The following is a 13,955-nucleotide window of genomic DNA, read 5'->3' as shown; positions in this document are numbered from 1 at the left end:
GTAGTAATTATTCCTAAGCGAGGCTAAATGGAGCGGTTCAAATTGACTCGACATGAGAAACTTCAGTACCACGTCTAAGTTCCACGATGGTACCTTAGGTTGGAGAACTTTCACAGTCTCAAATGATCTAATGAGATCATGAATGTCTCTATCATTCGCTAAGTCGAGTCCTCTATGTCTGAAGACCACAGAAAGCACGCTTCTGTAGCCTTTAATCGTGGGAACGGCTAGTTTCGCTTCTTTCCTAAGGTGAAGAAGGAAATCTGCTATCTGGCTCACAGAGGTTGAGGTGGAGGAAATGCCCTTCCTTCTGCACCAACTTCTAAAGACAGCCCACTTTGATTGGTAAACTGCGATTGAGGAGGGCCTCCTTGCGGTGGCAATCGCCGTTGCCACAGGTCTTGAAAAACCCCTCGCTCTGGCCAACTTCTTGATAGTCTGAAACGCAGTCAGACTCAGAGCGGGGAGGTTTTTTGTGGTACCTCTCGAAGTGGGGCTGTCTGAGTAGATCTTTCCTTAGGGGCAAGAGTCCTCCGGAAAGTCTACTAGGAAGGACATCACCTCCGTGAACCAGTCGGCCGCTGGCCAGAAGGGGGCGATGAGGGTCATTCTCGCTCCTTCTGATGCAGCGAACTTCCTCATTACTTACCCGAGATTTTGAATGGGGAAAAGCGTACATGTCTAGTCCCGACCAAATCCACAGTAGGGCGTCTACTGCCACTGCTCCCGGGTCCAGAACTGGGGAGCAATACAGCGGAAGTCTCTTCGTTCGGGAAGTTGCGAAAACGTCCACATGAGGACGTCCCCACAGCTTCCATAGCGCCTGGCATACTTCCTGATGAAGGGGGTCCATTCCGTCGGCAGAAGCTGTCCTTGCCGACTGAGAAGGTCCGCTCGCACGTTTTCCACGCCTGACACAAACCTTGTCAGAATCGTGACGTTTTGCGACTTCGCCCAAATCAGGATATTCCTTGCGATGACGAACAGAGAAGGAGAGTGAGTTCCCCCCTGTTTCCTGAGGTATGCCAAGGCTGTGGTGTTGTCCGAGTTTATCTGAACCACTTTGCTGGAGACTTCCTCCTCGAAGAACCTTAGAGCAAGGTAAACCGCTGAAAGTTCTTTTAGATTGATGTGCCAGGACACCTGTTCCCCTCTCCAGGTGCCTGACACTTCTCTCCTCCCAGTGTTGCTCCCCAACCCGTGGAGGACGCGTCGGAGAACAACTAGGTCCTGGGGTTACGAAGCTTGAGCGAAAGTCCCTTCCGCAAGCTTCTTTGGATCCAACCACCATTTGAGGTGCTTTTTCACTTCCTCCGTCAAAAACAAGACCTCTTCTAGATCCTGTTTGCGTGACCAATTGCTTGAGAGGAAGAACTGAAGTGGTCGGAGGTGCAACCTTCCCAGAGAAACAAACTTCTCCAGTGAGGAAATGGTCCCCAGCAGACTCATCCATTCCCTCACCGAGCATGTTTCCTTCCCTAGAAAGGCCGACACTTTGTCCAGGCATTGAAGTTGTCGCCCCTGGGACGGAAAAGCCCGAAAAGCCACTGAGTCCATCTGAATCCCCAGATAGACTAAGGATTGAGAAGGAGTCAGATGCGACTTCTCGAGATTCACCAGAAGTCCCAGGGACCTCGCTAACGACAGAGTCGTGTGAAGGTCCTTCAGACAGACCTGTCTTGCGATGAGGCTCGAATAAGCCAGTCGTCTAGGTAGAGAGAGATCCTTATTTCCGCAAGATGGAGCCACCTCGCAACGTTCTTCATAAGAACGGTGAACACCATCGGCGCCGTGCTGAGACCGAAGCAGAGTGCCCTGAATTGGAAAATCTTCCCTTTCAGGACAAACCGCAGGTATTTTCTTGATCGGGGATGGATGGGGACGTGAAAGTATGCGTCCTGAAGGTCTAACGAGACCATCCAATCCCCCGGTCTTAAAGCTGCAAGCACGGATTGAGGTGTCTCCATCTTGAACTTCTGCTTGGTAACGAAGCGATTTAGACTGCTGACATCCAAAACGGGGCGCCACCCCCTGACTGCTTCGGCACTAGGAACAGACGGTTGTAAAACCCCGGAGAACTCCGGTCGAAGACCTGTTCCACTGCCTGCTTCTCGATCATTTGATCTAGCAGATCGTGAAGCACTTTCTGCTTTTCTCCCCTGATACGACGGAGACAAATCCTTTGGTGTCGAAGACAGCGGGGTAGCATCAGGAAAGGAATTCTGTACCCCTTCTTGACGATGTCCAGAGACCAAGCGTCGGCACCTCTCTCTTCCCAAGCTTTCGCGAAATGTAGAAGCCTGGCTCCTACGGTGTCTGGAAGGACTTCCCTCTCACTTCTTGCTCTTGGAAGGAGCGGGAGTCTTGCCTCTGAAAGAGCCTCTTCCTCGAGGGGCTGGCTTCGAGGAAGAAGCGGATCGAAAGGGCTTCGATTTCTTCAAAGCAGAGGACCCAGAAGACGAAGAAGTAGGGGGCTTCCTAGAAGACTGTGCCAGAAGGTCTTGAGTTGCTTTCTCCTGGAGACTGGCAGCTATGTCCTTTACCATAGACTGGGGGAAGAGATGTTCTGAGAAAGGAGCGAAAAGAAGATCCGCTTTTTGCGCTGGTGAGACCGACTTTGCAGTAAAATTGCAAAAAAGTGCTCTTTTCTTAAGCAGTCCCGTGCTGAAATGAGCAGCCAATTCCTCAGAACCATCCCTGACGGCCTTGTCCATGCAAGACAATACACTGGACAGCTCCCCCAGACTGATGGAATCAGAACTCCTGGACCTGGCATCCAATACTCCCAGGCACCAGTCAAGAAAATTAAAGACCTCTAGTGTCCTGAAGAGGCCTTTAAGGTGAAAGTCTAACTCGCTATGTGTCCACGAGACCTTCGAGGAAGACAAAAAAGATCTTCTGGTGGCGTCTACAATACTACAAAGTCTCCTTGAGCTGAGGCTGGAAGCTTAACTCCGACGTTTTCTCCCGTCTCATACCACATACCAGCTTTGCCACCGAGTCTTGAAGGTGGTAAAGCGAAAGAAGTCTTGCCTGAAGCTTTCCTCTTTTTCCATCCAATCATGGACCTTTCTAAAGCTTGCTTCGTAGAAAGCGACTTCTTCATTCTCACAAAGCCCGAGATCTTAGCAGCTTTGGAAGACGAAAACTGAGAGGGAGGAGTACGTGGAGCTTCAGGTTGGAAAGTGTCCGCAAAGACTGACTGTAGTAAACGAGTCAAAACCTTGTAGTCCGTCGAAACTGGAGCAACTGCTGTTCTTCGTCCACTTCGACGAAAGCGTCACTAATTTCCTCTTCAGACACTGGAGAAGTCGGAGGAAGTAAAGAAGAGTCCCGAGCTTTCTCAAAAGAGAAAGAACGGCGAACAGGAAGAGTTCTGCCTCCGCTTGTGCTTGCGGAAGTGGAAACTTGACGTCCGTAGGCGCGCGTTTGGCGTCCGAAGCCAATCTACTGGCGCCGACTGAAGCGCGCTCAAACGCCGCAGGTGTACACCTGGCGTCCACTTGTGCGCGCTGAGCGTCCACTGGTGCGCGCCGAGCATCCACTGGTGCGCGCCGAGCGTCCACTGGTGCGCGCCGAGCGTCCACTAAAACTCGCTGAGCGTCCACTGGCGCTCGCGAAAACTTGCACCGAGTCACGTTCGGCGTCCACTAAAGCGCGTTTGACTTTCACAGAAGCGCGCTCGGCATCTAAAGAAACTCGCTTCTTATCCACAAGTTTCGTAGCGGCGGAAACAACCGCTTCACGAGAGCGAGAAACGAATTTCTCGCCTCCTCTAGAAAGTTGCTGGGGAGCAGAACGAACTCTAGAGGGAGACTCAAACGGAGAGAGAGACGAGCGAGGAGAGGGAGAGGGAGAACGCCTCGACCTCTTCACAGGAAGATTGTCATCCTTCTTACGGCGACGTGGAACAGTCTCTCTCGAAGGAAAAACATCTCGAAGTTGCTGCTGAAGAGACTGGAGAATCTTGCTTGTAGGTGAAGCCTCCTTTTCTGGGGAGGGGCTGATCCTGTGAGCAGGAGAGTGGCGAGGGGACGCCTTCTTGCTACTCCCAGGAACCGCCACTTCACGCACCTTAGAGCGACTGCGGCGCTCGAAAGAAATATCTAGGGAAGACTCCGCCTCCGAATAATCCTTACGCTTCTTCTGCGGAGGAAAAGCAGCAAACGCACTATCAGGCGACGAGTAAAGTTCCGGAGAACAACTTGGACGTGAAGCGTCCTGAACGCGAGCCGTCCTTTTCAGCGGACGTGATGCGGTATGAGAGCTCCACCCCTTGCGCGGAGGAAGCTTCAGAAGAAGAAAAGCACTCCTTGAGAAGACGTGCACGCGCACGCTCCTTGGCAGTCTGGGTAGGTTCGTCAGAAGCTGCCGAAGGCACGCCAGATCGGTGGGGGTTCCTCGTAACCCTCCTTCGACTTTCGACATGCTCTCTCCCCGTAATCTGGGAGTCAAGCAGAGGTCTAGGTCTAGAGGCGGAATGAGGCCGATCTGACGCACCCTCCACTACACAAGGGGCACTTTCACTGCACTTCTCTTCACTTTTGCTCTCCAGAGCTAACACTTTTGATTCTAAGTTACGAATCGATTCAAGAATTAGCGATAATGTATTACCTTCTACCGACACTGTCTCAGGGGCCGGAGGCAACACTACAGGGGTAGGAGCATAATCTACAGAAGGAGGGTTAGCAGGAGAATAATTTAAATCTTGCCTACCTGAAACACTCCTGGAGGAAGACCTCCTTAACCTATCTCGCTCAAGTTTCTTAAGATAGGTTTCATACGCCTTCCATTCCGACTCTGTTAGTCTTTCACACTCCTTACAACGACTTTCAAACGTACATTCATTCCCCCTGCAAACTTTACAAACAGAATGTGGGTCTACTGAAGCTTTCAGTAGCCTACCTCTACATTCAGACATGGAACAAAATCTAGCGCTAGCAGAACTAGACCCTGACATCTTGTTCAAAGAAAAATCAATACCAAATTCAAATCAAACCAAAGTCAACGTGTGCCAAGCCACCGATCCAATTCAGATACCAAAGAAAAACCAAAAGGGATACTCAAGTAGCTAGTAAGTTTCCAAAATCTGGACGGAGGTGCTGCAAACAGGTGTTTCCAGCACCGGCGACAGAAAAATTATGAATAGAAAATGGGAATGATTCCTGATACCCGCCTCCCAGCGGCGGGAATGGGTACTAACCACCTGACTCCCACTGCGTGTGTCGTAAGTGTTTAAATTTCTGTCGGATTCGGAAAAATACAGCTATATATATATCTGACAGGTAAGTTTCATGAACAAAATGTAAATTATGAAATGGTAGTTTCATAATCCATTCCCTGGTTACAGTGGATATCTGATGTGTAAGTGGTTAATGACCAAAATATTAGTTATAAAGTATACAATGTTAGCCTACCCATTGCCCTCAGTTTCACAAGGATTGTAGGCCCTTGTGTTGCGAAATTAACCTGCAGAGGTGGGAGAAACACTTCATATTACCTTGATTACTATATTGTAAGTTAATTCTTTATCCCTTCAACCACCACCAATTTGGTTCCCAAGAATTTTCTCTCACTGTGTCCTAATTAATTTTAAAATGTTGTTAAAACAATCCCCAATATAGACATTATCACTTGTCATATCCAGTATATAGTAATGGGTATTACTGGGTCTGATTGACTGCTGATTCCCAATAATATTTTTGGGAAAATTTTATTTCTCGCTAGAATGCATTCCCATGTACTAATAACCTTTCCTTTGGAGTAAAAAATGTCTTGGCTTTACTTGATTTACTTAGCCAGGTGAATTGGATAATATAATTTGAGATAATGGCTGACAGACAAAAAATATTTGGTCAGCATGGGTTAGTAGTTGCTATGGTATCCTTCCAGACAGCATCACCCAGAAAATTGGATGTGCTGTAGGCAGTCCCCTGAGAGGGTTTCTGGGGGCTGAGTAAATCTAAAGTTTTACTCAACACCCTATGTGGGTTTCTGTGGTCTGAACAAATCTGATGTGCTTTAGCAAGTCCACAATGAGGGTTTTTGGTGGCTGGCATTTCTGACGGATATCTTGATTCTGTTTTACATTTTTATCAGTTAATTTTGTCTCCAACAACTAACTGAATCCAAACACTTTTCCAAAGGAGGCTCTATGACCTTGTACATGAAATGATGTTCAGATAAGAATATTTACTGTACAATTCCCGGCAGGGGTTCTGTTCCAAAGGCATGAAGATAACCAATTTTCAGTTACTGGCGCTGATAAGCAGAAATCTGTGCAAACTGGCACCAAAAATCGCCGATTTTCGTTGCTAGACATCCACTGTAAAACTGGATCACCGATAACTGAGCCTGCCAATAACTGGGCACTGCCTTATATGGAATGGTAAAGAAAACTAAGTGGTTGTGAAAGACCTTTATAAAAAAAAAAAAATATGAAACAACTATATCTTGGAATTATTTTTGGCATTATGTACTTACAACATTAATTTCATTATGATGATAAAGGATTTTTGCTGTGAAGGGGATTCTTGGTAGGCATGATGGCTTTCTGATTTCACTTTCACATTATTTGATACTGTAAAGAAATTGTGAAATCTATTAGTATACAGTGTAGTAACAGTATTGATATATTTTCTTCAAAACACCGATAGGAGTTACGAATGTTAATTCAGTGGTGTGGTTAAAGTGCGTATACTATATTAAATGTATTGATAAGATAAACATCATAGGTTATTTTTTTCAGATTGCTCATGGAATATGTAATAAAATTCTTGGCCAGAACTACTATAGCCTTTCGCTTGTTCATCCCATTTTTGCTTACAATCGTGTGATTTTTAGAAAACTGTAACAATTTTTTACCTCATAAACTATACTCTCATATCTTTCCTAAATTTGAAAGCACTATTTTTTATGTACTTTCCAGTGGCTTGTGCTCTGTAGCCTAATTTTTTTATTTATTAAATTATGATTTTGATGCATTCCTTCTGTGATAACTGGCTTAAAAGTTTGCTACCCTTTAACAACCTAGTTTAGAGGAAGTTACATATCATGCCTTTAACTGATCTTAGCCCTATCCTTGGTACTTTCATTTCAAGCTTACAACAAAATCACATCAATATCTCATCTTGGCATTTTAGATTTTTAAGCCATGTTTATCTGCTTTTTTATTTTTAGGTTATGCAACAAGAAACTGTTCATATATAATCCTTGGTAATTTTTGTTGATGCCCATAGGTAAACTCTGTAATCCTTAACTGACATAACTATTTCTCCTACTATCTTTTGTCAGTGAAGACAAAAGTGTTTGTCACCTTCCTTTATCAGATTGGACAATACTGCAGCACCACCTTTCATTGGCTAAATGTTTAAGATGAGTTAGTTTTTTTAGATAAATAATCTTAAGTGCTGAAAGTTACAAAATTTAGTATCAGCTTGTTTAATAAGTCCTTTCTATAATTAATATTCACTTGCAGAACCCATAGAATTTGTATATTCCTCAATTTTTCGTAAATCCTTTATCCTGCTTTAATTTTGAAAGGCACTTTTGCCATGCATGATTTCCACAGTCACACCCTTAGTGGTCTCTTACCTGCTGACAGCTAGGCTTGTTTTTTTCATGCTTTGCCATCAAGGTTGCTTGCTGGACAGCCACCATTCCTTTTAATCAGTCCATGCCAGGTAATTTTATTTTCAACAGTATACCTTGGCTTGGTGATATATTAAATGTAAGTATAAATAATTTTTTCAACTGACAAAGCATATATATCAGGAATAGTATAGTAATTCTTGTAATTACAATGATGTTTAAAAGTCTCTGAACTGAACTTTTTGTCTCTCCCAAGATATTTTGGACTTAATTTTGCTTTACTCTCTTAACCTAAAGCAGGAGTATCATACAAGTAGTCATCAAAGTGTTACTGGTATTGTCCTGTCATCCGGCACCTAAGCTTAACTGATCATAGGCAAGATTTTTTTTTTTCCAGTCAAGCAAGTTTATCCTCACTATCATCCCTAAGAAGACTTCATTCAGGTTCCCTTAGGTTACTTGCACCCATTGTTCCTATGTTGTATGTTTGGGTACACTTTGCACTAAGCAACCAATCCCTTCTAAAGATCTGTTAGAACTTCACATAGAAAGAACCTAAAAATTTTCTTGCAAGACAGTTAACAGTTCTGATCTAGTATCACAGATCCCTTACACCATTCCTATGACCAGAACTGTAACATCAGTGCTCTAAAAAAGTGACACATTTGGGTTTTACCTATAAAGAGAAAACACTGCATTACTTTACCTATGCAGTTCAAATTGATGAATTGATATTACATTGTATACTAGACTAACATAGCTCCAAGTAATGCTGCTCATGGTATGCATGCAACTTATGCAATCTAATAAAAATCTCAACTCTCTTCACCATAGCTCTGGCTGGCTCTTTTCGCCTGGGTACTTGCTGCCCAATCACTCAGATATGCAAAAGAGGTCTTCCAACTTCTCTCTTTCCTCTTCGCATTTCTCCACACAATATTTAACTTGGAATTCTAATGCACTCTAAGATGACCTATCAAATGGAGTCTTTCCTACTTGTGAAGATAGAAATGGAGTAAAAATTTGCCCTAATCACACTGACACATTTGTCACTGACAGTCCAATCTCTTGAGCTAGTACATATGGGTGGATCTGCTATCCATGACCAGGACAGAACTGAAGCACTGTAAACATTGATCTTTTTACTGTGTGCATTCTGTTGAACAAACTCTTCAACAAAGAGCCAGAAACTCTGGATGCCTTACTACTTTTGATGGATGTTTCATCACTAAGGTGGAAGAAAAAAATGGAATAAAGTTAGCATAAACTAAATGAACATCTAGGTAAATGTCTCTGAGCCACTCTTTCTTGGGTTACAAATTTTGTAGAACTGTCAAAGATGAATACATATGATAATTATTAGCAATATTTGAGAACGTTTGCATGAGATTTCTCCACAGGAAAAAATATGCTAACTGAACTAACACTGATAGGTCTCCATTTCCAGGCCAAAATCAGCATTAGGCCCTTCTCTTTATAACTGTGACCATAAAAGTAGTCTCTTGTTTACAAGATACATATTCTGTGACTTTTATGTCCATTGACTAATTTGGTCGCATTTACAATTCTATTTTCCTAATTTTATTTTCAGTATACTTGACTACTTTTAGCTTTTTATTATTCTTAGTGTGGTTATTCACTTTTGTTTATTTGGTATTTAAGCTGTACAAGCTGTATCCTAGCTATTTAAATAATGATTTTTTTTCAAATTTAATTCTCACAAATTGTGTGTGTCCTAGTTAATCCTGGAATTTTGAGTGAGATGGTATCCTTTTCTTGTGAGCTAATGCTCTCTCAAATGGTGCCTCTTCACTGACTACTGACATCAGTGACTAAGGAAATTTGAACCATGGAATTTGAATGGTGAGATGAGGCAAATAAAAAAAAAAAAAAAAAAAACTAAAAAAAAAAAAAAAAAAAAAAAAAAAAGTTTTCAAATATGTGTTTGTGATTTGCATTTTAGACTGTTAATGGGGGAATACATGTAATTTACAAAAATGTTACAATTAAAATGATCCCTGCTATTGCTTGTACTTGCATTTTTTACTAGCATTTTGATTTAAAATTGAACTCTTATTGGAGATTTTTTACTAGCATTTTGATTTAAAATTGAACTCTTATTAGAGATTATTTCAAGCATTTTTTTTTTTGTTCCATAGGTCAGTCATGTTTTAGCTAATTAGTGTCAGAAGACAGTGGGTTACCTGGTCTCTCAATTATCAAAAGATGTATATCATTCATCATATATTTTCTTGTATACTTGGACATACCACATCTATGTTGAAGACTGAGAGAAAATTATTTTAATCCTCTTAATGGCAGTTGTCCTGAAGGAACTGATAGACAGGTAAGATTTTCACAGGTTTGAAAAATTATAACAATGCTAATTTATATTTTTTATTATATTTTCTTTTTATTGTATGAGCCCACCCCTCCCTGGCCACACAACATGCCCTCACTGCTACTTTTAACTACAAGTTAATAACGTTGATACTAGTCTTCTTAAAATCATCATCACTGACTTCATTTGAGAGAGGTTTAGGAGTATCTTTCCACTTCACTCATGCAAATGCTATCCAATTCCTTAATGCCCTCTCAGTACTGTACGTACTTGCTTTACAGTTCATTGCCTTCCTCCTCTCACTCATCTCCATTTACTACTCAGTACATTTGGAAATAAAAAAAACTTCTGTATCTCATTCAGTTTTTGCAATTACGTATATGAACATATCTTTGTTACTCGATCTTGAACATACGGTACATAGCACTTGAGTTAATTTTGCTTTTGTTAAATTTCAGCCCACCTCTTCACTTCACTCACATTTTTTCTACTAACTTTTCTTTTAATTCTATGTAAATATGTGGTCACCTGCATTTAGCAGATCTATGGGCCTCCATTTCTACTCTACTTTTAGGTTTCCCTCATTGCTATAATGAATATTCAAGGACTTGGTGCTGATTCTTTCTTATCATAACTTTACAGGAAGATACAAAGGGTTCCATGAACTACTGAATAATGTGAATATTTGTCAATCCATTTTCTGTATCTGTTACTTCATAGTTTGAAAGTCCTTTAGTATCTTGATAATGTAAAATATTGTGATGTAACTCATGATTTCATCTGGTGCGAATAATGACACCACAGTGTCACATGATATTTCAGACCTCTGGCTTTAAAACATCTTAGAGATACAAGTGTATCAGTAAAGAGGCTTCACTGGACTGCAGATCAAATTTATAATTTCTGTGATGATCTAGCTACAGGTTATATGCTTCAATAAGAAAAATGTGTTAACACACAAATGCTCTTCTGCCTAACTTCTACTTGACTTGTGATAAAAATATTCAGTGCAAAGTATTTAGTATTTCATATTAACCACTAACTAGTTTTTTTCAAGGTAGCTGGCAGTAACAGTGAACTATAAATTTAAGGACAGTCACACTGAGCACTAGCAACTTCTTAATATAATGTAAAAATTTGAGATGTAAAGGACTTACTTTTGAACTTGAATTATATATTCAACATTTTCTACTGGATGGAAGCATCTCCAAACTTGAAAAATCTCTTCATAATTAACTAAAAATGCTTACCTAGTGCATTTCTAAAACAGTTGAATGTGTCTTGATTTCTGATAGTGCTGGCCACATATGCTGTTGCTCCATCTGATTTACCCAAGGCTTCTTTGAGGATTAAAACAAGGGGAAAAATAATTTCAGTGTCATAGACCACGTCTGCGAACATAAGAAAAGACGCTGTCAAATCATTTTCTGTGCACACATTCAACTGAACATTTCAGCTTACTCTCAATTTAAAAATGTGGAAAATGAAATTTTTCTGAATGTTATATAGGCTAATTTGCTTTGATGACATATATAATTGACAACTAAAATAATAAGAATTGGTATTACAAAACAAACTGTATGGCTAATTTCATATTTTATACAGTATCAAGCCCAAATTCTCAAACTTAAACATAAAAAGGAGAGAGGAGGTAGATTAAACAACAGGCTGACAGGAGAAAGTTGCAGTCCTAATAAATAATGGACAGGAAAATATCAAGTAGCTGTAATGTATATAGATTAACAGGAATTACGGGTTCTAAAGTCCTATGCAGGATTTTAGACTTGAGGGAGATGTGATGAAAGCAGCATACATGTAGAAGGATAATTTATCCCTACTGATAGACTTTACACAGAGAATATTTTATATCATTCAAAAAGATAAAGAATACTTCCTAAGCAAGTTAATAAAGCATTGCAAAACTACTGCTGATACTCCTTGCTCACAGGATGAGAGGAATCTTTTGAAAAGACATGAAAAAGAGAAAAATGAAATGAATACCACCTGATGAGTATGGCACTACTGGGGATTTAGCAAAACTATGCATGACTAGATTCAGCCATGTTTAACAAGGTAAAAATATCTGGACAATTGCATGTTAATGCAAAGGTAAAGGGCTTGCTCCCAGAACAAACCTTGTAATAGAAATAAAAGTCAATGGAATCGTTTAATAAACACTTATTTAGTTTATATCTGAAAATTGATCAAGAAGAAAGTATTGAAGATCTCAGTGATTGAGGTGATCAGGAAGCATGTTCATGAATATAATATTTGGAACTAGAGACCAGGCACTTAGGTCAAGAAAATCGGCCGATATCACATTGAAAAATTAAGAGGTGGCAGCAAGTGAACTAGATTTTGCTGAGTATAAGCTTGAAATTAAAATATTAAAATAAGAATATTAAGTACACAAAATGTCTAAAACTGCATGATAAAAGTTCATCACAGAATCCTTGATTGATTGGAGAGAAAATTCAAAATATTTTTAAAATGAGAGAAACAAAACAGTTTCAATCTCATCTTCCAAAAAATGAGTTACAAATGTATGTTTACATTATTCGTCTTTAATTAATACTGGGACAGTGTACCAGAATGTACTCCATACTCAGCCAACTATAGTAGTATGTACTATGTATATGCAAACTGTTGTACTGCTGCTTTTTTAATTGGTTACATTCAGCAATGTATCCCAATAAAGACCTGTAAAACCCAACTGAATGTCTGTCTGTCTGTCTGTCTGAATTGAATAAAGATAACAGAAATACCATTCCAATGATTTTAATTTTACATTTTTTACAAAAACATGGAAAGTATCTTTAAAATGCATAGCCTTGTGACATGAATTAATCACAAGGATTTAGTTAATATTTACTACTAAGTACTATTATGATTACATCTATCAGTCAAGCCCTAAAAGACTTGAAATCTAACTCAGTGGTCTAGTTAAATTACTTTATAATGAATAATGATAATCATAATTCTCAGGACATTATCCAATACCAGCATATTACCTGCAGCTAGAACAATATCACAAGAACTCTGAACGTGATCTGAAGTCCAGTCAAGCCTCTTTACTGATACTCTTGTGTCCTTGTAAGGTATACTAAAGCCATCACTCTGAAATAGGATGCATCACTGCATCATTATTCACACCAAATGATATTAAGAGAAACTGTTAAACACAAAATTTTACATTTTTCAACTTACAAAATTATAAAGTAACTGAAAACAGCCTCATTATTACTCTGTAGTCTATGTAGCCCTTTTTACCTTCTTCCAAAGTTGATAAACAAAAAAGAATCGGCAGAACCCTTTACTATGTCACAGTAATGGAGGAAGCTTAAAGGGAGTGCGTATACAAGAAGGGAAGGCCATGGAAGCTGCTACTTGCAGATACCCAAGTATTTAGCAGTAGAGTCAGAAGGAAAGTTTGATGAAAAAAATGTAAGAGAATGGCATGAAGAGGACTTTGAACATAAAGAAAATATTATACTGCACTTCTCAGGTAAAGACTGAAATAAAGTTCTTGACAGTATTGAAGATGCAAAATTTGTTTTATGGATATGTGAACAGAACAGTAACCAGTATGGCATTTTGCTTTGTTGCCATGAGAATTTAAAATATGTAATGCATGTTCATACAAGTTTGTAGCATAACAGAAGGGGTAGTGACAAGATGTCCAAGTATCTTCAAAGGAAAAAATCACAGAAAATGATTAAAATCCCTCTCCTTACAAAAATAAGGTAAGATAAATTATTCTAAAAATACTGTACATTCAATATTCAGGAAGCGAATTAGGTCTTTTTGATATTATTATTAGTGATAATGAGTAACTGTATAAACTTTTAAGTAAATTTTATCAAAAGGAATGTCAGGAGATCACAGTAACTGGATTTCAGAAAGGTCCAGTAATGAATCTTACTATGAATGATTGAAGAACAGAGCACATTACAGGTCCTGAAAGACTTAAATAAGGAGGGAATTAAAATTGAAATCTTGGCTATTTCATAAAATACATATTTGG

General features: G+C 40.0%; 1 protein-coding gene across 5 annotated transcripts in view; it reads right to left on the bottom strand.

Annotated features, from left to right (window-relative positions):
* Nucleotides 1–6,406: 6,406 nt before the first annotated feature.
* LOC135223706 (protein-lysine N-methyltransferase EEF2KMT-like) overlaps nt 6,407–13,955 on the bottom strand; it is a 76,767-nt gene continuing 69,218 nt past the window's right edge. For 4 of the 5 annotated variants that reach the window (XM_064262429.1, XM_064262433.1, XM_064262432.1 and 1 more), the window contains 3 exons: nt 12,943–13,048; nt 11,182–11,322; nt 6,407–6,580 (listed from right to left, as the gene is read on the bottom strand). In XM_064262429.1, coding sequence (XP_064118499.1) covers nt 6,480–6,580; nt 11,182–11,322; nt 12,943–13,048 — 348 coding nt within the window. In that variant the 3' untranslated portion in view covers nt 6,407–6,479. The remainder of the gene's footprint in view (nt 6,581–11,181; nt 11,323–12,942; nt 13,049–13,955) is intronic. The other variant, XM_064262431.1, reaches the window with a different exon arrangement.

The sequence above is a fragment of the Macrobrachium nipponense genome, chromosome 10, assembly GCF_015104395.2.
Source record: "Macrobrachium nipponense isolate FS-2020 chromosome 10, ASM1510439v2, whole genome shotgun sequence".
NCBI lineage: Eukaryota > Metazoa > Arthropoda > Malacostraca > Decapoda > Palaemonidae > Macrobrachium > Macrobrachium nipponense.
This window is presented reverse-complemented; position numbering and strand designations above follow the sequence as displayed.